Raw genomic sequence first — 23995 nt, 5'->3', positions numbered from 1 at the left:
TGTAGAAGTGACTGAGGATAAATACTGGGAAAACTTTTGAGGTTCAGGCACTGGAACAAGGCACCAATCTGTCCCTGGAGTCTGGGGGTTCGGGTTTCTACAGCAGACTACTCAATATCTGTAAAACAGTCAAGATTAGGGAACAAGATTGGACGTGATGCTCTCTTAAGTCCACCCATCTCAAACTTAATCTCAGCAATGCAGATATTTGTTGCCGGCTGGTGCCATGCCACTTTGCCTGGACCTCACACAAGGAACACTCCCAAGCGTGAAACCTCCCGTGATTTAGATCGTACTCGGGTAACAATGTTGATCTACATGGTTTCAATTATCAGTGTTATGGGTAAGCGATCTGATACCACTTGCAAACATATTTGGGTTTTCTCTAACTGCAAATTCAAATTCAGCCCACAGGCAAAGATTCAGATAACACACAGGTGTCACTGTGTGTTCAAACATGACCTCACTCTGCAGTGCTATGAGCATGTATCTTACTTGGCCTAAGCATACATGCACCAAAAAAAAAAAAAAAAAAGTATTTGCCAATGATACCATAACGACAAAGAGGGAACTGCTTAGCCAGCCAGCCCAAGGTTAACCACTCAGTTAGTACTCCTCTATGGTATTTTTACAAACTTGTTTCCTAATATTTTTCCTACACACACTACAAACATCCATCTTTTATTCTAACTGAGATATAGTACTGATACTAAAAGTAACATATACTTTATTTGCAAACAAACATAATTCTAATGGTATCTGCCAGTACAAAAATCTGATTTCCAAAAGCCTTTCAAATCTTTAATCTGGACAATATTGCATTCATACCTGAGATGTCATATTCACTACCTGTGACACAGCTCTGCAGAGCTCCAGATGACAGGGTCATTGACAGTGAGGGCAAAATTTTGAGAGTTAAGTTTTAATAATAAGAAAAACTGAGAAATTCAGCTACCAAATTCTTTTTCTCTGCTGAATTTAACCACGATTTTTTTTCCTTAAAACTAAGGATCTAGACCCCAGCAAGCTCTCCTCCCTGCCCTTCTTGTCATCACACCACGAAGTACTGGAACAATGTACCTCTTAACCTAACAGGCCTGTTAATCAAGAGGTCTATATGGCTGCTTATTACAAAACTCCCTTCCCATTATGTTGCACTTTCAAAGAATCTCTTAACTAGCTGCAGTCAAGAGCACCCCCCCCTGCTGGCATCAGAATGAATTTTTCCAATTCAATTTGCTGGCTGCTCAAAACTAAAAATGCCAGCTGATTGCTAGTTCAGACAGCTCTGTGTTCAGCCACTTGTGCGTACTTGAAATTATCTGAATGCAGTTTGAAGACTACAGCAGAAATTTTGTAATTAGAATTCTGCAATGTAGATGGTAATTTTTCCCCCTTGGTAACACACAGAGATCAGATAAACAGGAAGCAAATTGAAGAACTTTGCAACATGAATGGCGATCTGCTTCAAGTAGAAAAAAGAGAAAGGGAGGAAGATATCTTTGTGATCTGAAGTCTTGGTCTGATGAGACTCTTACATTCTACTTGCAGAAGAGCTGCCTCAACAATACAGACAATCAAAGCAGGTGAGTAAAGTTACACATCATTAGCTAGTTTTTGACTTCTGATGCTTGAAAACAGACACTAGACAGGTTCTGCAAATGTAAAAATCTCTGTTCAAACTAGTGTTTTCTTAAATGTATTTCCAACCCCAATAGGTGGATAAGGACTGTATTTTCAAAATAAAATAAAATACTATACTTGCTATCTACTTCTTTGTCACTTCCTGAAACACACCATGCAAAATAAGGTTAACTTCCTCCTTTACCTCCCCCTCCTCCTCTCCTCTGCATGTCTCTAACAAGCATAAACAGAGAAGAGAAGGTCCCCAAACTCAACCAACTCCAACTGAAACTTTCTCCCAGAGGAAAAAATGCCTCAATTAAGCCAGCTGATCACTGGGTCACTGCAATACTGTTATCACCTGAGTCTTGACAGGTTTTGAACAATGATGTGGATAAAACATAGTCATCACTTGAAGAAAGTGATATAGGGATATCAAAAGCATTTTAATTTGAACAGCAACACATTTCAAACAAAAGCTTTAAAGCTGTAAAATAGCATGACTAACAAAATCAAGTAAAAAAAAAGGGCTTTAGGATATCTTAAGGTCATATGACAGTCAGTAACACTGAGTTATTTGGTAGCATTATGAGCTGCTCTAGAGAGGAGTGTTCTGTGCCTGCTGGCTGTACTCCGTCGGTACAGCTTGTACAGAGCCCCAAGGTGCTGTGCACTGAAAACAGATAAAAACATGTGCTTCACAAATACACAGAGAGAGGGCAATGGAAGAATTTCTTCCACATTAGCTTTTTGTCTTTTTTGAAGTCTTGGATGCAAAGAGTAAAAGCAACACATCTAGGGCTCTAATGGACAGCTGCATCCTGGTGTTTTCTGGGTATAGACGTGCTGAACCAACTCATCCATCTGCAATTACTCTGATTCAGATCTTAAACTGTTTTGAAACGTGATTTCTGATGTCACATGCTGACTCTGATTACATACTTTTCTGCATTAAGCAGAATGAACCTAGCCAGGTGTGAAGCCGAAGTAGTAGCAGATACCTTGTGAACACATTAGCATGATGTTGTTGGTTTTGCTATCTGAAGCATCCTGTTGTAGAAACTCAACATAATTCAAAGGTATGGCTTTTGTTCTACTTTTTAAAATCAATTAGGTTTAATTATGCATTGAATTAACTGTAATAGATTTCTGTACCATGAATTGACATAAGCTTTTTTGTTTTTAAAACGACCTGAAAAATTTCAACAGTCTCAATTCCACAATTTTCCAAGGAGAAATACAGATCAAGAGGTCATTGTGCAACGTATCACAATCACTAAAAATGAGCCTATCATAGATACTTCCAACAGTTAAACACAGATGCCTGTTATGTCAGCAATACTCCCAAGTAGTACAGAGATCGAGTAAGAGTTATGAGCAATACAAAAGATTTAAATGAAATCCATGATCTTCAGATTGAGTACAACTAGGACTGCAACTTTGAGTGTTGCTTTTCTTTTAATTCAAAGATGAAACACTTAAACAAATATGCATGAATTTCTTATATTTGATGACTGAGTTAGACCAACATTCAAAGAGGAAATGTAGAGCAGTAAGAAAGTGGAGAAAATAAATACATTTTTAATGAATATCTCAGCATAGCTTTCTGTGGGCAAACTGGGTAGGAAGTCTCAACTTTCAGATAAGAAGAGGTCTTAGGTCCTAACCAGGGTGGTGATTTTTCACAAGAAAAGCTCTCTTATATTCAGTGCTCGGGCCAACAGCTCTCAGGTAAGCATATTCCGTTTACCTGAATTCATTCTACTGTCCAAAACAATTCTGTGTTGGGATTTAATTTGACTAACCCTGAAGGTACAGTTACAGAGCAACTACACGCAGCTGTGCTCCTCTCTCTAATATTTCCTTTTCAGGCACACTGCTGAAGAGTCCTAAAAATGATGAACTCTTGTGTGTTGTAACTCTCAAGCATGGTGAGAGACTAAAGAAGTGCCTTTATTGCCCTGTGCTGAAAGCAGCATTAGACAAGTTGTTAAATCTGTCCATTTTGCTCTCAGCTGTCCTCTGGTTTCCATTTTTGCTGCAGCACAAACACAAAAGATAGCCATGTTCTCAAGTGAGATCATTTACAGGTTCAACTTTTTGACAAGAGCAGACCTGTGAGATGAGACTAGAGTGGATCTGAGAAAAAAGGAGCAAAGAGTGAGACAACCTCATCCAGCCAAACTAGAATTGTTTCTTATTAGCCATATGGGAACATAAGTTACTTCTGTCAGACAAAAGTAAAGTAATGCCATACACAGGAGGTTTTCAAATAACAATAATCCTAAATTTATCAGTAATATTAGTCTTATAATATTGTCTCATGCCAGAATTCTTTATTAACTACAAACTCTAGAATCAGGAACTTTCAATTATAATAAAAATCTAGCTACATCTGCGTTGTGGAAAGTGGAGGCTATTCTACAGCTCCTTCTAGCACTGTGAGAGTTAAAGTCACAAGCCAAAAATCACATCCATTGCAATTTCAATAAATTATAGAATTTATTATTTCAATTTTTATTCATTTTTTTGTCTACAGACAATTCTATTTGTCTTCAAAATAACTACCATAGAAAACTAACCCCTAGCTTACCTTGGCAAGTTAGAAAGGAGTTTACTGTCTCTGAGAAAGATCATAATTTGTTTACATGTGCTCCATCAAAGCTGTTAAAGGGAATCTTTCTGCAGCCTGTAACTTGCATGAAAGAAAGCAGATTCAAAGCTCATCCCTCCCTCCTTGACATTTTATTTATCAGTTTAAATGTTTGGGGTTTTTTATGAACTTCTATTACCTGCTCACTTTAGTGATTTTCTGTTATGGGTGAAGATAAAAAGGTAAACTTTAGAATCAGTGTCCATCAGATTTTTCAAACGTAATGGTGATGCGTACACAATTGCACACACACACATGCACACCTACATAATTCTTTTTACCAGAAGGGGTACAGTATTTGGGATATAGTTCATGAAATATATTTGCTTTTTATAACATAAAGGTGCTAGCAGTTTACTCGTGGATCCTAATCCTTTTCTCTTTAACTCTTATGCACTGCATAGAACTATTTCAGTTTGTTCTTCATAGGCCTTCGCAGCATTGGCCTAAGTTCTTTATCACAAGCTGAGGTTATTTCATCTCTACAGAATAATCATTTTTAGGTTCCTCTGTAACAAATGCGAGGTATGTAACTAGATAAACAAAGCCTGTTTACAGGCCTTAACAGATGCCTGTCTATCTGATAAATTTTCAGCTGCTGTACCAATTCCTGAGTTTGCTTTTGAGACAGGAAACCCACACCTGTTAGCCTGCATAGATCATCACTGGAGCCTACAGCAGCAATTTTTACTCCAGGTATACCAAAGTACTACTAATACATAAAAGCCAATTATTTTCTCTTCAGCATAAGCTCTCTGTTCTGCTAACTTAAGATTTCTGTAAATGCTTGCATTACAAGTTAAGCACAGGAAGCCTTCTGTAACAACCTATTCTATACATTATCATCAAAAGAAGTGATTCCATATGTGAAGTTGAAAGTTTTGCTGCTGATGTCCAAGCAGAATATTTCTAAGACCTTTTTTTCTGTATCCCTCCAGGTTCTGTTAGACTGGCACCAGGAGTAAAAACACACATCAGATGTTACCAAGAGCCAGTACGCAAAGATGGTGCAGAGGAAAAACAGAATGAATTTAAGAACCACTCATTACATTAAAGCACAATGTCAAGATTTTGAGTGCTTTTTTTTTATTAATAAGATAAATTCAACTTCGTTAATTTTTACAAAAATATTAAAGTATGGGCTTGAAAGAAGCAAAGAATCTGTTATACTTGTACAGCTACCATTAAATTCTGTACTCATAATACAACAGATGTGTTCTGGTGCTCTGGCTTTACACTTGATGCATTTAAACTTTGATGTGAGTGAATGGACGGTCTGTTCGTTCCTGAAAGAGCTTGCCCTTCTGCAGCCATGACATTAATACATTTCAATATGGATTAGTACATACTGCATTATCCTCTAGTAGGATATTATGATTTCATATCCTTTGATGGTTCCAAGAACAGTTTAGTATAGCACTTTTTCCCCGGTCAGAAAGCTAACAGAATAGTGTGTCATAAGAGAAAAAAACCCTTCTGTACAATAAAGAGAAGGAGCCTTATAAGCAAGCATCTTTAGCTTTTGCAGAATTTCAGAAATAAATGCACTTGCCCTTAGGAATTCACGGAACTCAAATGTTATAATGATGGTAGAGACTACTTGCTTTAAAAAGCATAGGAATTTTAAGGGAAGCTATTTTTCAAGGTCATTGTAAATACAGGCAAAATAAGACAATAATCCTGTTCTAGTGGTTGAATACTCTTTCATATTGGTGGGTTTTTTTCATTTTTCTTTTCTTTTAGCATAATCTTCACAAAGCAAAACATTGTTAAACTTTGTCAGCATTATAAAAAATTGGCTCTTGGTAGCATAGAATACATCATTAAGCAAGTTAACGTTAAATTTACTCATAACATTCTTGTATTTCACAGTATCACAGGATTGTAGGTGTTGGAAGGGACCTGTACGGATCGAGTCCAACCCCCTGCAAAGCACAGGAGCCTTTCACTTATTCTCAACTTTCTGAATAATTTCCCTGGAAATAGACTTAAGTTCTAATACGTGTATTAAATATAGGTAGAGATATATCATTATTGTTATATTGTACTACGTATTATTATTTTACAGATAGAAATATAGTCTCTTGTGCTCTGTGAGGACAGTGAATCACTGGCAGTCAGACCTTATTTTGACTTTGCACTTGGGCAGAACTGCAAGTCTGCTTAGGTAGAAAGAAAAGATTTGAACAGCAAGGAAGCTGCATGTCAGATAAACAGCACTCTAGCAGAAATCTGCAGAGAAATAACATACAGGTTGCCTACGCATACTTGAATTGTGTCTCCTTTCTTGAATGCTAACCTCAAAATACTAGCTAAGTTCTAAAAAAGTATAAATAAAATATACACCTTCTTATATCACTGGATTTATTCCAACTTTTCAACATAGGAATCTGAGGGATGCTATACACTTGAGCACACTAAGATGGAGCCATTCCTTAACATTTGGATTTCTGCAACTAAATCTAAGTCTCAGTGTCTTTTTATACACATCAGTTACATACTGTATGAGAATAATCCACGTGCTTTTACTCCCTCCCAAAAAGTACAAAGATGATCTCTACATTAATCATTTTACAATTTCTGTCTCCTTCCTAACTATTTGAATCGGCTTGTTCTGCAAATTGCAGTGAAGCTTTAGAATACTCCTACTGCAGACAGAGTTCAATTCCTCTAAAGCCTTGACAAAACATAATAATTTTGGAGTGGAACCTGCTGCTGGATGCACGGGAAATAAAACACTGAAAACAAAAAATGCTCTTGAGCACACAATGAAATATGTTTTCAATGCGTTATAATCAAGTTGCTTTAAGAACAACAGCAGTCTTAATAAGAAAGGAATAGAAGGAAAAGCAACAAAGTCAATAAAATTGTTGAAAGTATTACACTAGGATTAGACCTGCAATCCATACATGCAACAAACCAAACAAGCAGAAACATTGTTCAGCTGGAGGTTCTCCGTGCTTGAGGTTGAATATAAGTAGCCCTTCAAAACCACCAAAGGCCCAGGCAAGGAAAATAAACGCCTTTGAAGTCTGTTAACTCCATAGGGAGATATCGCAGTTGGCAATTTCAAACCATGAAAATAAATACTGTACGTACATGTAAAGAAACCTAGTATGTACTGTGTATTCTGTAATTTTTTTCCTCATTTTACGATGTAACTTCTTGCTATAGCATCTTGCTACCTGTGATGCATCAGACTCAAATAAACAGTTGTAAGGATCTGCCTTTATGTGTTCAAGACAAAATGATGAAAGACACAGTAAATTCAGACTCAGAAAGTCTAGTTCCCTTGGACGCAACATGTGTTATAAACCAGGGGATCAGAAGTGCTGCCACATGCAGACTGGACATACCGTCAAACAACCCATCAGGCTCTGCTCAAACGGTCTCTGAAAGGCTCTGGGGTCACCACACCAGTCCAGGAGCTCCGTAGCTGCATTATGGAAGTTTGCAGGGTTCTGTAAGTGCTGACAAAGGAAATGAAGAAACACAGTAAATAACATACACAAAGGCTGACACTCTGTTTTCCACATCGTGTTAATGTGAAATTTGGAAACTAGGCATGGTATATATTTTGGAAGTGAAACCAAAAGTAGTGAACACAGAAGATCCTACTTTAATTAATTCCCATTACTATCACAGACTTCCTAATTTTCTAATATGAACCTGTTAGTCAGAGAGGAGCTATAGCTGGAATTCCAAAGCTGTTCTGGACTTCTATCTCCAGAGCATTACCCCTCATATCTGCAAACTGTAATGGATTCTGCTTGGACACCAAAACTGTCTGAATCCCAATTCAGGGAAATTTCAGTTCTGCATTCAAAATCCTAGTCTTAGTCTTATGCTCAGTTGCTGGGACATGCCAGTGCAGCCATGCCTTCCAATACTGAGTTTCGTCTTTGCCTGCCAGCCAGAAGGCAAATACAGCAGTCTCAGGAAATACCAGTGACAGAGCCAAATTCACACATCACACTGATCCCTTCTATGGATTTTGCTTTCTGTTTATCATGAGGCCTCATAGTGAGCAACTGGGAGGACCAACTTTGAGATGACAGAAAAAGGAGGAATTGTTCTTGACTGAAGTGTGGCTGGGATGCTGCCACAATTGAAAACGTGAAAGCACTGGAAGTGTGCAGAAATCTCAGAATGCAATCTTAATTCTTCTGAAGAATCTGGAATAATATTGAGGAAAAAAATCAGTTTTTGTTTTAAAATCTGCATGAGAAATGCAATTTTTAACTGTTACACTCATCTCTGCTTTTGTACTGAACACACTGTACCTCTATTTTTTTGAGACATTCAGTAAACTTACCTAATATCATAACTGACAATATCATCCTTCAGTGTGCTACACTGTCAAGGTATTCTAGCATTTGAGCAAAGGAAGAGGGAGGGCACAGGAAAGACAGACTTCAATTTACGTGAATAGTATTGCATAAGTCTTTCAATTAAACTCCAGAAACGAAAAGAAAGAGCATACTTAGGAATTGTGAGCACCTTTTTAAATAGTAGGTTTATAATTCTTGAGATAGCTGAGAAAAACATGAAAATGATGATAATTTTAACCAGAAGGCACAAAACCCAAAGGTATCATTTTAAAAATACATCCTTATTTTTGAATCAGTAGCATAATTTGGGAAAAACATGCTCATTTCTAAGCATCTGGATTAATGATAATGTTCACAACCTAGTTTTTTTCCTCTTTTCCCCTGGTGCCTGAGAAGCTGCATAAATTAACTCTACCATAAATAGAGGGAAAAAAACCCACTCCTATGCCAGGTTTTAAGGACTTCCTAGTCTGTGAGCTTTTGAATCGCATTACTGGAATTCTTGTTCTAAGAAGGCTCTTGGTCAGAGGCCTTGTTTTAACAAGAGATGACTGACATGCAGGGCATGGATTTTTAAATATCAGCAGAATTTGAAAAAGCAGACAGGCATTGTGCAATGTGATTTTCTCCTCTACTCTACAAACATGGACTATAGCTCCTACTACCACCTCACTTGAGAGCTTCACCCAGGCTGCACAACAGAGCAACTTTTTCTTACCAGCTCGTTATCTTGTTGTTCGAAGAGTCAAACTATTCTGTTTGTCCACAAAAGAGAAGAGTCCAAGTAAATAAGTGTAAGAAACCATACTTTAAGTCTTTCTATGAAAAAAACAACAACACATGAATAAGGCCAGCAGCTTGACTCATGCATCTTGTCAGTAGAAGGGAAAAGGATCATTTCTGAAGATTTCATTTAGACCTGCTGAGAAGCGATCACCTGACAGCAAGTGCCTCAGTGTACACTGCTCCCTCAGTACTCCATCTGCAGGGCAAACAGAAGCTGGTTCAAACCTCTCTACAAAATCATGTGTAAGCTCTCCTACAATCAAACATACTGTTTCCAGAAGGCAAGAAATGCGTGCAAGCTGGTAAACAAATTGCATCTCACTGAACACAAGCTGCACTGGTAGGGCACAGATCACGCAAGAAACTGAGCTATCTCAGTAGGGGGAAAGAAACAGATCAAAACAAACAAAAGCCAACCACCCCGTCCACTCAGAAACTAATGGAGAAATGGAGATTTTTTTTTCTCCATGGAGATTCATGGAGAAATTCCCAACTTTGTACTTGAAACTGCCTTTAACAATCTTCCCCTCTTTGTGAAATGAATTGAGAATTGCTGATGAAAAGCGCTAAACTTGAGTGAGATATTGTTTGTTTTCATCACTGTTACTGTTTGCAAGCCACACACATGAAATTTTATCACAAAATTTCCTCACCGAGAAACAGACATGAAAGCTGAATCCTGAATAATTTTGTACAGGTTTAGGCTAACAAATGAAAAGCAGAGGGATCTCAGGCAACATCCTTATTTTCAGCTTAGTATCCCATAATGCTGATTTCTGCTTAGCAAGACATCACTGAAAAGTAGTATCCCTTTCGTAGAGCAGAAGTCCAAATTGCACTAATTTTGCACGTCTCTCTGGAAGGAAAGGCTCAATGACATGATCGAGCTACTTGTCCTGTAACTTCCCATCATGAGTCTTCACTGCATTGGGACTGAGTGCCGCAGAATGCTACCCCAACCCACCCTCCTACATACAGAAGCTATGTTGAAATTCTGACTTCTTAAATACTTCTGCACAACTGAAATTAGTTTAGAAACTGGTTGGGAAAGATAAGCAGTTTTATTAATTCAACTAGAGGCTAAAAAGCCCTAAACAAGCCATAGGAAGAGGTAGGCAAAAGACCAGTGGTTTCACACTCTGGGGAGTATACTTCAGTAGTTTCTGTGATGACTGCAAAACTGATTCTGCAGGGACACTCCCATCAGGTAAACAAAGTTCCTTCTGTGGCGTATTTCTTACAGTTTTCTGATTTTCTTAATGTTTTAAATTACATTTTTCCCCAGCTTTCTCCTTTTCAGATTACAAAGGGCAAAGTTACTTTCTGAGGGGAAGCATGGAAAGCGAAGAGAAATCCAGCCTGAATCAAAGCACAAAGGCAGGTGAGTTACGTAAGAAAACATTCCAAATGTCTACCACCATTTTTTTTTATTTATTGACAGCTTAAACGCTATACCCGGGGCAAAAAGCACTAATGTCATTCACGCCCTCACAACAAAAAGGCTGCCAGAGAAGGATATTATTACATCTGCTGTATTCACTGAACAAGAAATTAAAGAGATTTTCTTAGCTCTCGATCCAAGAACAGAAGTACAAAACAAGGCTTCTGCCAGATCCATCCATCAGCTTTGCTGTGAAGCACTTCCATGCATGGCTCTATCCTCTTCAACTGCAATTATTGGCAGCATCTTGACAGAAGCAAGGCGTGAGCCTGGAGAGTATAGTTTGAAACTGCGCTTCATGTAAACAAGGAAAAAAATCACCTCACTAATGGATGGTTTAGAAGAAAGCGGCCATGAACCAGATGTTGCTACGACACACCTTGGTACGTCTTCAAAGCTGCTAGTCAAGAGTGCGATAACGAAGGATGGGTTCTGCAACACCACCACGCTTGCAATCTACAGTGCTATCAACAAGCAGAGAAAATGTGTATGAACAGAATCTGAAGTGGAAATGAAAAAAGACAATGAACCGAATGAATCAGTTATTTACCAGATTGGCTGCAGTATCATCCGCATCTTAGAAAATTTTTAGTGAAACATGACAATTTCCATTATTGCAAAACCTAACAAAATGTTCAGAGTAATCATTTATGACTCCAAAAGACTAATATTTTCTTATCCTGGACAGAACAGAGATCACTGAGACACCTGATGCATGTGAACGGCTCATTATTGCAGGGATCACCAGGTGGTGCTCTGAAGAGACAGTCTCTTCGAGTCATTTATTTTCAGTCTTGGAAGGAACCTCGCGTTCTTTGTAGCAGTTTAATTAGTAAGCTGGTGCGAAGAATGGAGAAAACAGCAAAGGAGCCCGCTGTCCTCTTCTCTGTGTTCCACAAGAAAGAACTGTACCAGAGAATCTCCATTCCAGAACAGAGCTGGCATTTGAGCTGGATTCTGGGGAAGACAGGAACATCTACCTGCTGCACATGCCCATGTATGGCTTAACATTTTATTTAAATAAAGAACAGATCATCCTTGTAAATCAAAAGAGACATACGGGCAAACAATGAAGGTACAGTAGGACATAAGTTTACTCCTTTTCACAGCAAACATCTGTATGCCCATTCCATGATCTGCTGTCATGCAGTCACCAGCAGGAAGAAAACGACATCCGCATAGGGAGTTATGTGGAGCAGCTGGTATGTGGCAATTTTTGGTGCAAGCATTACAAAATATAGCCATTTCTGGAAATTGTTACTCCCTCCGAATTAGAAGGTAACTAAAAACTCCTGATAAGCAACAAAACCCAGCAATGAGCCCCAAACTATACACTTCATACCATAGATGTGTGAAATAGGCACATGTAATAAAGAACGCATCTTTTTCAAATTAGATACTAAAGCACAATTGAGTACTTTCAGTCTTCACACCCACACCAAAGTGGGTGCAACCCACTTCCTGCAACCAAAGACTCCGCATTATTTTAGAGACAGAAACCAAACATCCACACTGAAATACAGCAAGAACAACAGCCTTATCTCCTCTAAATATAGAAGATTGCAACCCAGGTATACACTCCTGTATGTTAGACAGAACAGTCCAGGAAGTAATGGAAGAATCACAGCCAAAATTATGACCAATTACAGACAGCTGAAGCTATCTCATGCATGCATCAGAAAATGCTAACTTTGACAGCAATGGTATGGAAAACAAATCATTTAAACGTGGAATGCATATGTTCCAAGTAGTTGCTATAGAAAACAAATGCAGAATTTCAATTTACAAACTGCATATTTCTGGTGGAGGATTTTTCTCTCCCTTCTTTGGAATACATCAAACTGAAGACACAGTCCTAATTTGCTACAGCTTAACCTATTCAAAATGAGATGTCATGCAAATAAGTTTTTGAGCAGCAAACTGCTTAACTATGCTAAACAAGTTATTGCATTTATTTACGTGATGTCGCACCAAATTATGAAGGCTGCCTCAAGTTGTCTGTTTATTTTGCCGAGTTACGTCTGCTCTGTGTCTCGCTCCTTGATTTAATTGAGCTGCTGAAGATAATATAACTTATCACACAGACACGATGCCATGTTGCTAGATTCTAGGTTAATTAACAGTAGCCTACAGTCACTGCATTTCTCACATGGTTAGCCACTTGGACCCTGTCTACTGTCTAGCTTCACTAATCAACGAGGCTGGGAATTTCACATTAGTGATAGAACACACCAGCAGCAGACGGAGCTTTTGACTGTACAGAAAAAGAAAACCCAGCTCGCCTGTTAGCACCCTTTTCTTCCGTCTGAAATTAACCCATTATTACACGGTGTGTGCTCACGCCACACTTTTGGCAAAATCTCTGCTTTGCAAATCAGGAAAATCAAAGCTGGGCGGCAGCTGCTCCCTGGCGGGGCAGAAGGCTGCAGCTGCTGCTCCCGAGCAGAGCCAGGCCGGGCGCAGCAGCGAGGCTCACACACTGTGTGTGGCATGGCGCTGCGAGCCAGCCAGGCCGCGCAGCTGTCCCAACCGCAGCGGGCACAGGAGGCAGCAGCAGGGCACTGCAGAGCTCATACGAATGGCACAGCACACAATACACCACCCTTTTGCTGATGTTTGACTGAGGCGGACCTGAAAGTAAGGATGCGCCTCCTTGACACGCAGTCTCATGGCAGGCTGCCCCAAGAGCACCTTCCTCTAAACTGTGCAGGCTTGCTCTTTGTTTTATGAATTACCCTTCCATGTATGGCAGTGAGCTTCCCCACGCGCCCACAAGGCCGCCTGGCCAGACCCAAAGGTGGTGGCTGGGTGAGGTGGGACTGGGAGACAGCTGCACCCCTGTCCACAGCCCGTCCTCTGGGCTGTTCGTGCCACAGAGCTTCTCCCCAAGGTGGAGCTATGCCATCAGTATTGGAGGAAGACAGAGTTCAGCTCACAGCACAAATATTCTCCCGCCTAATGAAGCCCCTCCCCTCTTTTTGAAATAACAGCACTTTTGATTCTTTCAGCCCAGAGAAATATGTTTTTGCTATTAATATTCCTTGCCGTTCTCCCTAACGCACAACGCATACAAAGAGATGTACCAGAAGAAAATGATGAAGCTTTGTGTTCGGATATTTATGCTGGGGTTTTCCCTCAGACTTCAGCCAGGTCATTCCTAGTTTGCGTAACAGGTTCATCTATAAGTTCCACAAAATTTGTCTTGTACTGCGTTACATGTCTCAAATTGTGGGACATACAGAAGCCAGCATCAAATCTATCTCATCTGTATTACGTGCTAGGTACTCGGCATGCTGTGAGTTTTGCACAGGGCTCATGACATCTGAAATGCATGTACACAGCTCTGAAGTTCACAAGATCTGCTTGCTATTTTTAGCTGTTGGTGTGCAGGTTTTCAAGCTTTCCTCCACAATGAAAGTTAAAATTCTCACATGATTGTAAACCCTAAGGATTTAAAAGCAAAGCAAAACATAAAACTTGTCAAGCTTTGTATATAAAAAATAGGATGATCAAAACTATGAAAGAGTAGTTCCTTTGGGACTAAACCAATTGACACTGGCTGAAGAAGGAGCTGACCTCTGCTTCCTGTGTACTGATGTCACTTTAGTACCTCTGGTGTGCACCAGCTCTGTTCACTGAGAAACAGCACTTGGTGTCCTGGTGCTTTGGCACATTTGACCAGGTAGTTCACACTAGGTTTTGTCTCGCTTACTATTCATCTGGACTTGCTGCACTGAATGGAAGTGGGGAGACGACTATAGGAAAAAAAGGGACAGGGAAAGAGCAGAGAGACAAAGATTATGTGCCCTTCAACTGGAGTAGCACAGGAGCAGAATTACTGTGGTCCTCATGCTGGGCAAAGAGAGTTCAGCCCTGAAAGAAAAACCAATCGCCTATCTAAAGAATGTAAACAGGATTCCTGGTGCTTTGATACAGAGTAACCCCGGGGAGACAAGGTAGTTTTTCATGCATTACTCAGCACACAAGTATGCTCCTCCTAGATCTAAATTTGATAGCTCATCAGCACCACAAACAAGCAGTACATGGCCTGCAAATCAGCAGTGGTCACTTGCTGTAATACACCATTGGCATCGTTATTACTGAAAAACCTCAGCGGAATCCATGAGTGATCCCAGCTGCAAGCCCCTCGCTCATGCACAGGCACCCACTTCTGATTCCCATCCACAAAGAACATTCTCTCTCCATGCCATACCGTCCACTGGCTGCAGCTGAGCTCACGGGGGGTCACAGAAACATGGGACATTAACCAAGGATGCGCTTTAAAAGTGGAAAATGCCATAACTCAGAGGTGGCTTCTCTGTTTTTTCATAGCCAAGCAACGTGATTATAGAAAGGCCATCTATGTGAGCTGCTGTACTCAGTATATTAAAAATGTGTCTGCTGTGAAGATTCAAAACAAATAGTCTTTTCCTTTTTCAAGAGGGTAGAGGGGAGAACTGAGATATTTTCTTTCTTTTGGGAGTGCATTTTTTGTTTATCTGAACATGGCTATATATAGTTCAATCCTCTACAGTCCCCTTCAATATCAAAGATTGTTTTTTTTTTAATCAAAAAATTAAAAGGCTCAAGCTGTGCATTTTGTATTCAAAAAACCCCCCCCCCCCCCCAAATTTAGTGTTTGTGAGATTGAGAGATCCCTAATGAATAGAATTATCTTGCACTTACATGGTTCATTCCATTGGAGACTTAATAAATATTTTATTACGCTCACATTTTGAAAGGCACTAGATACACTGAGAAGGAGATTAAAACCATGTTAGCCACGGTTTCTTATAAAACCAGAGTGAAAGGGAATCACCTCTGCCCCACTTGTCCACTTCAGCCTCTTTTTCAAGGGAAAAGAAAACAGTAAATGCTCAGCAAAGCCCAGCACCTCTTTATCAGATGTTTTAAGTACATGAAAATACTGGGGGAGATGAGGATGCAAAACGGCACTGAAGACAGGAGATCAGACATTAAACAAACAAGAAAAGGAACAAATAGAAAGCATGAGCACCACTGGACTGCAAAAAGACAAAGTGTTCTCTTACTTATTGCAAGCAGTAACAGAACAAACATGTACTAATGCAATTTCTGCAGATGCCTCACTCACAGAGAATCACAGAATCAAACAATTGCTGGGGTCGGAAGGGACCTCTAGAGATTATCGAGTTCAACCCCCCTGTTAAAGCAGGTTGATGTGTCAATATAAAGTGTATGTATAAACCAGTATTAGTTTCAGAAAAGATGAATGCCTGCTGACTGAACAGCCTCGGTCTCCTGTACCGTGAGATCTGTGAGGAGGACTGCACACATGTGCATGTGCTGCAGGAGGAAAGCAACAATACAGCAGTCTTGATGTGCCTGCTAGTTTCACAGCAGTGTCAGAGATGAATGCAATGTTCTGAGCCTTGCCACACACAGGAGAGCTGAAACAAGAATAGTTCCTGGCTCGGTTGATCAGAATTACTTTGCCGTCTTTCTGTCTGTATCTTTAATAGCTCCTTAATTGCAGTACAGTTACAACTTTGTGTTACATAAAGGAACATGCAACAAATAAAACCTCCATAGACCCTCCTGCTGTGAGTCTACCACACCCCGACCCAACTCTAAGGAAATTATGGCTTAGGGAGCAATCCAGATCTGACTGATGGACACAGGGCACGCAAGCGGCCAGTCATCTTCCTGTTCACCTGTCATTAGAAGGAACAGTAGTGTCCAGTCCACACTTCGTATCCTTCATGCTGCATGCAGCACCTGGCCTGCTGAGAGCCCTGAGAACAGTGTGTTCTGTGAATGACTCCGAACAATCAGAGGGCTCCAAACTGTATTTCCTTAATAACTCACAAAGACAAAGAGTGCCTTTATGAAAAAAGTCAAGAAACAAAGGAACAACTGTTTGTTCTTTCTCTTAGGCCATGCTCAGTGACATAAGGCTGCAATCTATCTTTAAATTTGCAATTTCAGCTCAATTGAATTATGAAATCAGTTTGAGTAACCAGTTCACTCACTCTTCTTGGCAACCGAAACAAGTCATTTTCCATTAGTATCTCCCTTCATAGCATGCTAGTGTAACATGTCTCCATATGTGACTACAGCAACGATGCTGATGCTTCTTTAGGTTTCTTCATTGTTTCAGTAGACAAGATAATAATACAGTTTTCTTCCCTAACGTCCTCATTCTTTTCAGTAAGCAGTTTGAGACCTAAATACTTCTGCATATTAATAAGTTATTTTTCTCAAAGTATGCTTTTTCCCTTCAAATACTGTAGCACTATTAAAATAGTGGCCTAAATATTTACTTAAATTCTTAACGAATACTACTGATAAGAATAGGCTTATTTGTCTTCAAGTTGTTTGCCTGCATTCTTTACAAAAATTTAGCATCACAGTGTCTTTTAGTAGAAGACTAAGCGAAGGATGCAGGGAAAATGAGGATTCTACCTAAAAAAAAAAAATCTGTGCTATGAACATTTAATAATTTGAGCCACATACCCAAGCATGTTGAAAAGTTGGGGCTGGTAGTTTCTTCATGCACTTTGTTCCATACCAAGACGTTTCAAAGACATTAATGAAGCATGACAACAACTCTTGAGTAGAAGATTGTTGTCAACAGTGCAGCCTTTAAAAAGCAATAATGCAAACAAGAGCAGAAAATGAGTTAATGGCAAAAGAGAAAAGAGAGAGAGAAAAAAAGAACTCCAATTCTCCTGATTTATGTATTGAATCAACTTATTTTAAAATAAAAAATACTTCATTTTCTAAATTTCAGGAGAGTAAATGCTCTTCTTTTGAAAAAAAAGCAATAGTCTTCAGTAGGCCCAGTAAAATGGCAGTACTTTTGATATATTTTGCCTTCCTAATTTTTTTTTGATGTTTAAGTAATTTACTTACTCACTGATTGTGCTTTTTATAGCACTTTTAATCAACAGACTTAATCTTCATTATTTTAATCTCTTAATCTATACAGAGATAAAATCTCAAGGTGACTATTAAAAATGACTACTGCATGAACTGATGACACTGTGGAAGACGTTTAATTCACTTATCTATTCTCACGGGTCCTACCAGCCAGAATCCCCAAAAGCAGTGATCCCTCTTCCAGGTTCTTTGAAGAATCCACTATTTTTTATCAACTTCTGTACTATATGCACCTGTGGGAAGGGCACATACCTCTTGCATTATTGTCCTCTTCAGCAGTTAGATATCAACAGCACAAATAAAGTGTAAGAGGAAAAAATCCACGTTGAAGAGTCAGCTAAGGGTGAAATGGTTCCTTCTGCCAAGGTGTGATACACAAATCTCTGCTTGTGCTTGCCTGGATGTTTCCCTCACCCTGATCTGCCTTGCAAAGAACAATATGGAAATAATGTAATTCCAAGGTATTCTGAAGGCCTCTCTCATTCTCCTAATCACATAGAATGACGAGGTTAATAAGCATATTCTTTTTCTCAGGATGAATCATCTTGAAAAACTCTCGGAAATTTAGATTCACCTTTACTAGATAAGAGTTTTAGAGTAACATGGGAATTTTTGCAAAGCCCAGGAGAATTAATGAGCTAAAAATTCCAAGTCCGCTAATGCCACATCAACCAACTTCTGCTGGCTAAAGCAGCTCTGCCGGCAGAGTGAAGAGATCTGATTCCTTTGCTGAGAAACTTTTCACTGTAGAGCAATAGCAGCCACTGTGCACTTCATGCGTTGCATTCTGCTGGTGGAATACAGTGTGGGCAAAAGCAAAAAGAACAGCCACTCTCACACTGGCAAATTCATGAACATTAGTAGCTTGTACATTGGCATTGATCTGATCTGCAAAAAGGACGGAAAAATGACTGAATTCTCATTAGCATGCAGGACATGCTCCACTGGTACTCAACAGGCTCCATTCAAAGCACAATAACAAATCAGGTAATAAGAGGTAAATGTGAAACAGCATACCTGGACACAGCTTCTAGTTTGCAAGCTTTTCCTACAGCACTAGCTGACAGAACTGCCCACAGCACATGCTCCACAACCTGCTGATGCACACCGGTACTGGCTCCTCTTCTGTACTGCACAGAAGCAATACGGAGCAAATAACACCGGGGAAGAGTTTTCTTTCAGCAGAGGACAGTAAAGGTCTGCGCAGCTGAAGGTTCTCAGTGTTAACAGTAACATTACCACTTCAAACAATTTTTTTAAGAACACTTTCTGCTTTTGCAAACAGATACAACGGCCCCTTAAGTACAAATGCTGTACAAGCTGTACATGCTAGGGATTTGCCATTGCACCAACACACGTAACTAAGAGAAATCAAGCAGCAAGCATGCACACATGAAGAGCCAGAAATGGTACGACAGATGCTGGAGACGTGTTGCCAGCTAGGTCACGTATTCACTGCAGAGTTTGACCCAGCTGCTGACAAAAAGAATTTCCTATGCTCATCTGACACCAAGGTGGCACCATGAACTAGCTTACAGATTTCTAGAATTTTCAAATGTTCATCCTTATTCACCAATAGGCAATTTTAAGCATTGGATACGATTAGCTAATTGCACAGGAAAAAATAAAATTAATCTAAATACTATTGCTACTAGAAGTTTTAACTGTAAGTTTAAAATGTGTACTTTCTCTTTGAAAATAGTTAATAATACTAATGCCTCGAGCCTTGAGGATAGAGCTGCAATAAAAAAAGAAACAGGACTGGGAAGGGGAGAACTGTGCCTGCACTAACTTCACAGACCACCCTAGACAGGGGGTTACATTCAGTCCTCTGAAATTTCTTGTACTCAGCCATCTCACCAGATAAACAAGATATCCAAATGCTGCAAGCATCAGGACAGTGTTTCCCCCACCAGAGTGCTTCTAGCACTCTTGTTTCTTTGCTCATTCCCCTGTGGCTCTGCCGCCTGAGCCAGAGCAGTCACCTACCAGGATGCAGGATCTGACATGGCAGGAATGCTGATTGACGGGTCTGTAAGTGGACTGGAGGAGCCAGGAAAGCTGGTCTGCTGTCAGTTTTTCCTAAACATACTTAACTCTAGCAGAGGAATATTCCAACAGACTGAGCAAGAAAGCAGATGAAGAATAAGCAGCTGTGAGTCTCAGGGAAGTTAAAAATATCATAAGATGTTATTGATAGACTGTTCAGTCAATACGCCAAATATTTTAGGTCCCTTGAATATATTCTTCTAAATTGAAAATGGTGAAAAACCATCAGGTTTCCTGCTGTATGTTATTTCATGTTTAGCTGATTAAAAAATGGTAACATTTTATGGGGGTTTCAACCAGAAAAATATGCATTCTAAATAAATATGCCCTTCATAGAAGACTTCTAATTTTCAAAATTCATGAAGAATGAAATTTTCATGAAGCTTTATTAAAACTATTTCAGCTATAATTTCGTATCTGCCCATATTAACCCATCCAGAATATATTAAAAATGACATGTTTAGGACTGCTGAGCATTTACATGAATCTGCAGCAATAATTTTGAAAAGCAGAAGGATTAGTTCAAACATCTCAGGGCTTAAATGCTAACAGCTATGTAAAAATAAAGATAATTCTATTTTCCTCTGAATTGCAAGCAAGCAACCAAACACCAAGTTACTGAATGATAAAAGAAATGGGACTGTTTGTTTCCAATCTGAGAAAGAAAAGATCAACGCAAACACACAGCAATTACAACTTTTAGCATCTCTCTCTGAACGGCTCAGGAAGCATTATGAAGCATTGCAATTGCAAAAATTCAACAAGCCTTCCTGAGGGAGGGAAGGAGGGGTGGGGGGTGGGAGGGGAGAAATGCTAATCTCTTTCTAGAAACCAGCAGTGTGATGTGTGCCTCCAATTAAGCCTTGTTCATTGAGTGATCCAGCATCGTCTGAGGACATATTGCTCGATGTGCCCTGATGTAGCGTGACACATGTGGCAGATACAGCCTTCTCTGTTCCCAACACAATCAAACACTTCTGACACCACAGAACCTGCCCATACTTCCCTCTAACCCATTACTAGAACTTCAGCACAGCTTTATTACCTGCCCTGATGGCTGCCCTTAGTGCAGCAGGGAGATCTCACACACCTATTCTGAAAAGGGTGGCTTCCTTTCTACTTAAACAGATTTTCCTTATCTTCTACTTTTCAAGAATTTCACCAGAGATGTGTAGAAACCTTCCAAACTGACCGCCAGCAAGCAGAGAGAACAAATCTAGAAGTCCCTAGATGTAAAACACCCCGAACTTTTGAAAGCTGGACCCGTCAGGGTGAGGATGGACATGAGCGGGCCCAGAGCCTACTGATTTTGCCTGGTATTTGCTCATGTTACAAAAGGAAAATAACAGAAAAGGTCTGGATAACGCTGCATTATTGAGCTGCTGCGCTGTTGTGAGGAAGTGGGTAAGAAAACGAGTCCATTCTGGAGGCTTCCTGAGCCCTGGGCTCCCCAAGGCCTGGGGGTGCAGCCCCGCACTCCTGCCCTGTAATGGCAGCTGTGGTGGCTCTGCAGAGCCAGCAGTGCTGGCCGGGAAACAGGCTGTCAGTGTAGGGCAGCTCAGGGGCCTTTGGGCCTCTGCTGAGCACAAAGCCTTTCACAGTTTTGTTTGTGTGGACAAAAAATTCCAGATAAAAAGCCCGCATTCTGAAGATCCAGCCTCCTTCAGCACACTCTGTATCCTCAGTGTCATGACAAACTAATTGCATGTGTTAGGGTAAGCCTGTTACTTTGGCTTTCTCCACAGAACATTAAAAAAAGTGTTTGATTTTAAAGCACATACACTTACAAATAGTGAGGGAATCAGCTACAAAGGGACCACACAAGCTGTTCCAGCCTTCCACAGAAGTCTGGTTTTTAAGCATAAACACACAGCCACCTCTTCAGTTTGCCCTTTCATCTCTTCTGAAACAGTTCTTAACACACACACGCTCTTCATTTCCTAACTAGCTGATCATATACAAGTTTTGGTTTTGTAGCTGGAAAACGCTAAAAAAAGATAAAAGTAAAACACAACCTTGATCCTGAAACAGAAGTCAGCAAGGACACTGTGGGTGTCTCACGAGCCAGAGCTGGAAGCCAGCAGCCTGTGCTGCAACCTGATCTGCCTGCCCAGGCGCTGGGAGAGCCATTTATAGGTGTCTCGACGGGGCAGGCTGCGCGGGGCTGACCGCGTGAGCCTGGCTGCCAGCAAGGCGATCGGATGGGTGGGTGCTGGGTGCCAAGGGAAGGCAGCTTCTGTCCCTAGTGCAGCTGCTGCTGCGCTAACCTCCCTGCAAGCACATGTCTGTTCAGGAGAGCAACACGGCGTTTCGTTCACAGGCTCAGAAGAAAGGGTGAAAGACTGAGGAAAAAGCAGGCAGATTTCTGTCTGATCTTGCTGTTAATCCTCAAAAATTGGTGAGGGTAAACTGACACGATCAGACAAGGTACTGCACGTAACAGCGTGTGGTCTGGTTCTCCATGGGTGAACTGGCAATGCCTTGCTGTGGCACTAAGCTAATTGTGTCAGCTAATGGCCTGTCTCAAAGAACAAGGTAAAACATCTTGGAGCTGGAAATTCATGGCTGTATGACAGAAGAGTCTCCTCTGAAGAGTTAGTCTGAGTCAGTTTCTATCTCTCCCTTCCCAAGATTTTGGAACTATGAAAAAGAACAGTCTCTATGCTAAATTCAAGGACAAAACAAATAACAGTCTTTCCTCTTAGACTAAATCTCAAGTATTGCAACTTTCACAAAAAAGATTCTGCTCTATATTTTTGGCGGTAAGTCACTGGATTGCTTAATTATTTTTTGCTGTGAGTTGAAAATAAGAGTACTCATACTCACTGATTCAGGGTTTTATAGGAAACGGGGACCTTAAAGTTGCAACCATTCCCAGGCAGCAAATTCCTTGCTAGGTATTTCTTGCTGTCTGGCACAACAGAGCAACTATGCAACCATGCCCTGTCCAACAGAAGTCTCTAAGCTTTCTTCCAGACAGGACCAAACCAAACCAAAAATGCTCCACCAACGATGGAAAGTCTGACCTTCCTCCCTTCCTCTCTGCCTTCATTGCTGAAGAAATATATCTTAGCTGCTTGTGTAAACCAGCACTGTATAAATGAAGTTAGTGGTTTAACTGACAAAGCATCCATTACACAGTAAAAAAAAAATCTCTTCAATACTGTAAAAAATGTAATTTGACATTCTTCTATTGTATTAAAATAACAGAAATTCTCTATGTACAAAACCTGGCAACTCTAGAAGCCGGAACTGAGTAGCATTCTCCATTTGTCTCCACTTGATCTGAAGGCTTGTTCTTACAGCTGGAAGGTTAAATTGTTCTGTAAGTCACTTCATTCTTCATACTCTGGTCTAGGATGGCCAAAAAGGACACCAATTTGTGGCAGCCAAGAGTGTGCTTTTTCTGAACCAGATAGTTCATAAGGAACTGGGATGAAATCCCAAAATTCATTTCCCTCAGGCCTTTAAACAGCCATGAGATGCATTAGATTTCACCACAGAGTGATGAAAGAGAGATTTAAAAAAAACAGCCACCACAGACTCAGGCCAAGGATGGACTATGACCAGCAATTCTGCAGGGACAGTTTCTTATTTCTGCTCCCTGACATACAAACTAGCTTTGTTTGACTTATTCCGAAATCCTCTCATATAAAGGAAACACAGAGAGAAAATGACTGGTTCAAACTCTGCTCTTTTTCTCATATCCTGCCAGAGCATCTAACATGGCTAGACTTGCAAGTAAACACATATTTTCCGTTCTTCGCATTAAAATGTATTCCAGATAACATAAACCTCCACGAATACGTGGGCAAACATAACAAATCGTAATGGAGACTGCTGAAGGTAAGAGAATGGAAACAGATAAAAAGTTTAGAGATCTAGACTTATACAGTACCATCCCCATGCCTATTTTTTGACAATTCCTTTGATTTAAGGTTCTCGCATCTGCCACACAAAGAAATCTATGAATAGAGAAGTGTTGTGATCCCTCAAGAATAAATATGCATACATCCCAAAGCACTTGGTTAACACAAATATAGAAGAGAGACAGCAGGATGGACTAGCATCTAAATCTGCTGTGGCCGGAATTATTACCAAGTAGTCAGCCAGAGAAAACTGCTCAGGCAAGAGGGGAAAACAGGCTGTGAACATTATTTCACTGATTTAGTGAATCTCCAGACTGACGGT

At 40.2% G+C, this 23995-nt stretch overlaps 1 protein-coding gene and 1 long non-coding RNA gene across 8 annotated transcripts in view; one reads left to right on the top strand and one right to left on the bottom strand.

The window, feature by feature from the left end:
• Window positions 1-23995, bottom strand: part of ZMIZ1 (zinc finger MIZ-type containing 1) — a 333239-nt gene that overhangs the window by 132952 nt on the left and 176292 nt on the right. For 5 of the 6 annotated variants that reach the window (XM_021398381.1, XM_021398386.1, XM_021398384.1 and 2 more), the window contains one exon: window positions 7633-7746. In XM_021398381.1, coding sequence (XP_021254056.1) covers window positions 7633-7746 — 114 coding nt within the window. Of the gene's footprint in view, window positions 1-7632; window positions 7747-17329; window positions 17384-23995 lie in introns of those variants that run through there. The other variant, XM_021398385.1, reaches the window with a different exon arrangement.
• On the top strand, window positions 993-7620 carry LOC110399526. Of its 2 annotated transcripts, XR_002439253.1 has the most exons (4): window positions 993-1586; window positions 2583-2702; window positions 4872-4972; window positions 5215-7620. It is a non-coding gene; the product is annotated as an uncharacterized LOC110399526 (long non-coding RNA). The 2 variants fall into 2 exon arrangements; XR_002439254.1 differs by lacking the exon at window positions 4872-4972.

The sequence above is a fragment of the Numida meleagris genome, chromosome 5 (genome assembly GCF_002078875.1).
Source record: "Numida meleagris isolate 19003 breed g44 Domestic line chromosome 5, NumMel1.0, whole genome shotgun sequence".
NCBI classification, from domain to species: domain Eukaryota; kingdom Metazoa; phylum Chordata; class Aves; order Galliformes; family Numididae; genus Numida; species Numida meleagris.
The sequence above is the reverse complement of the archived record's forward strand: the minus strand, read 5'-3'. Positions and strand labels throughout refer to the sequence as shown.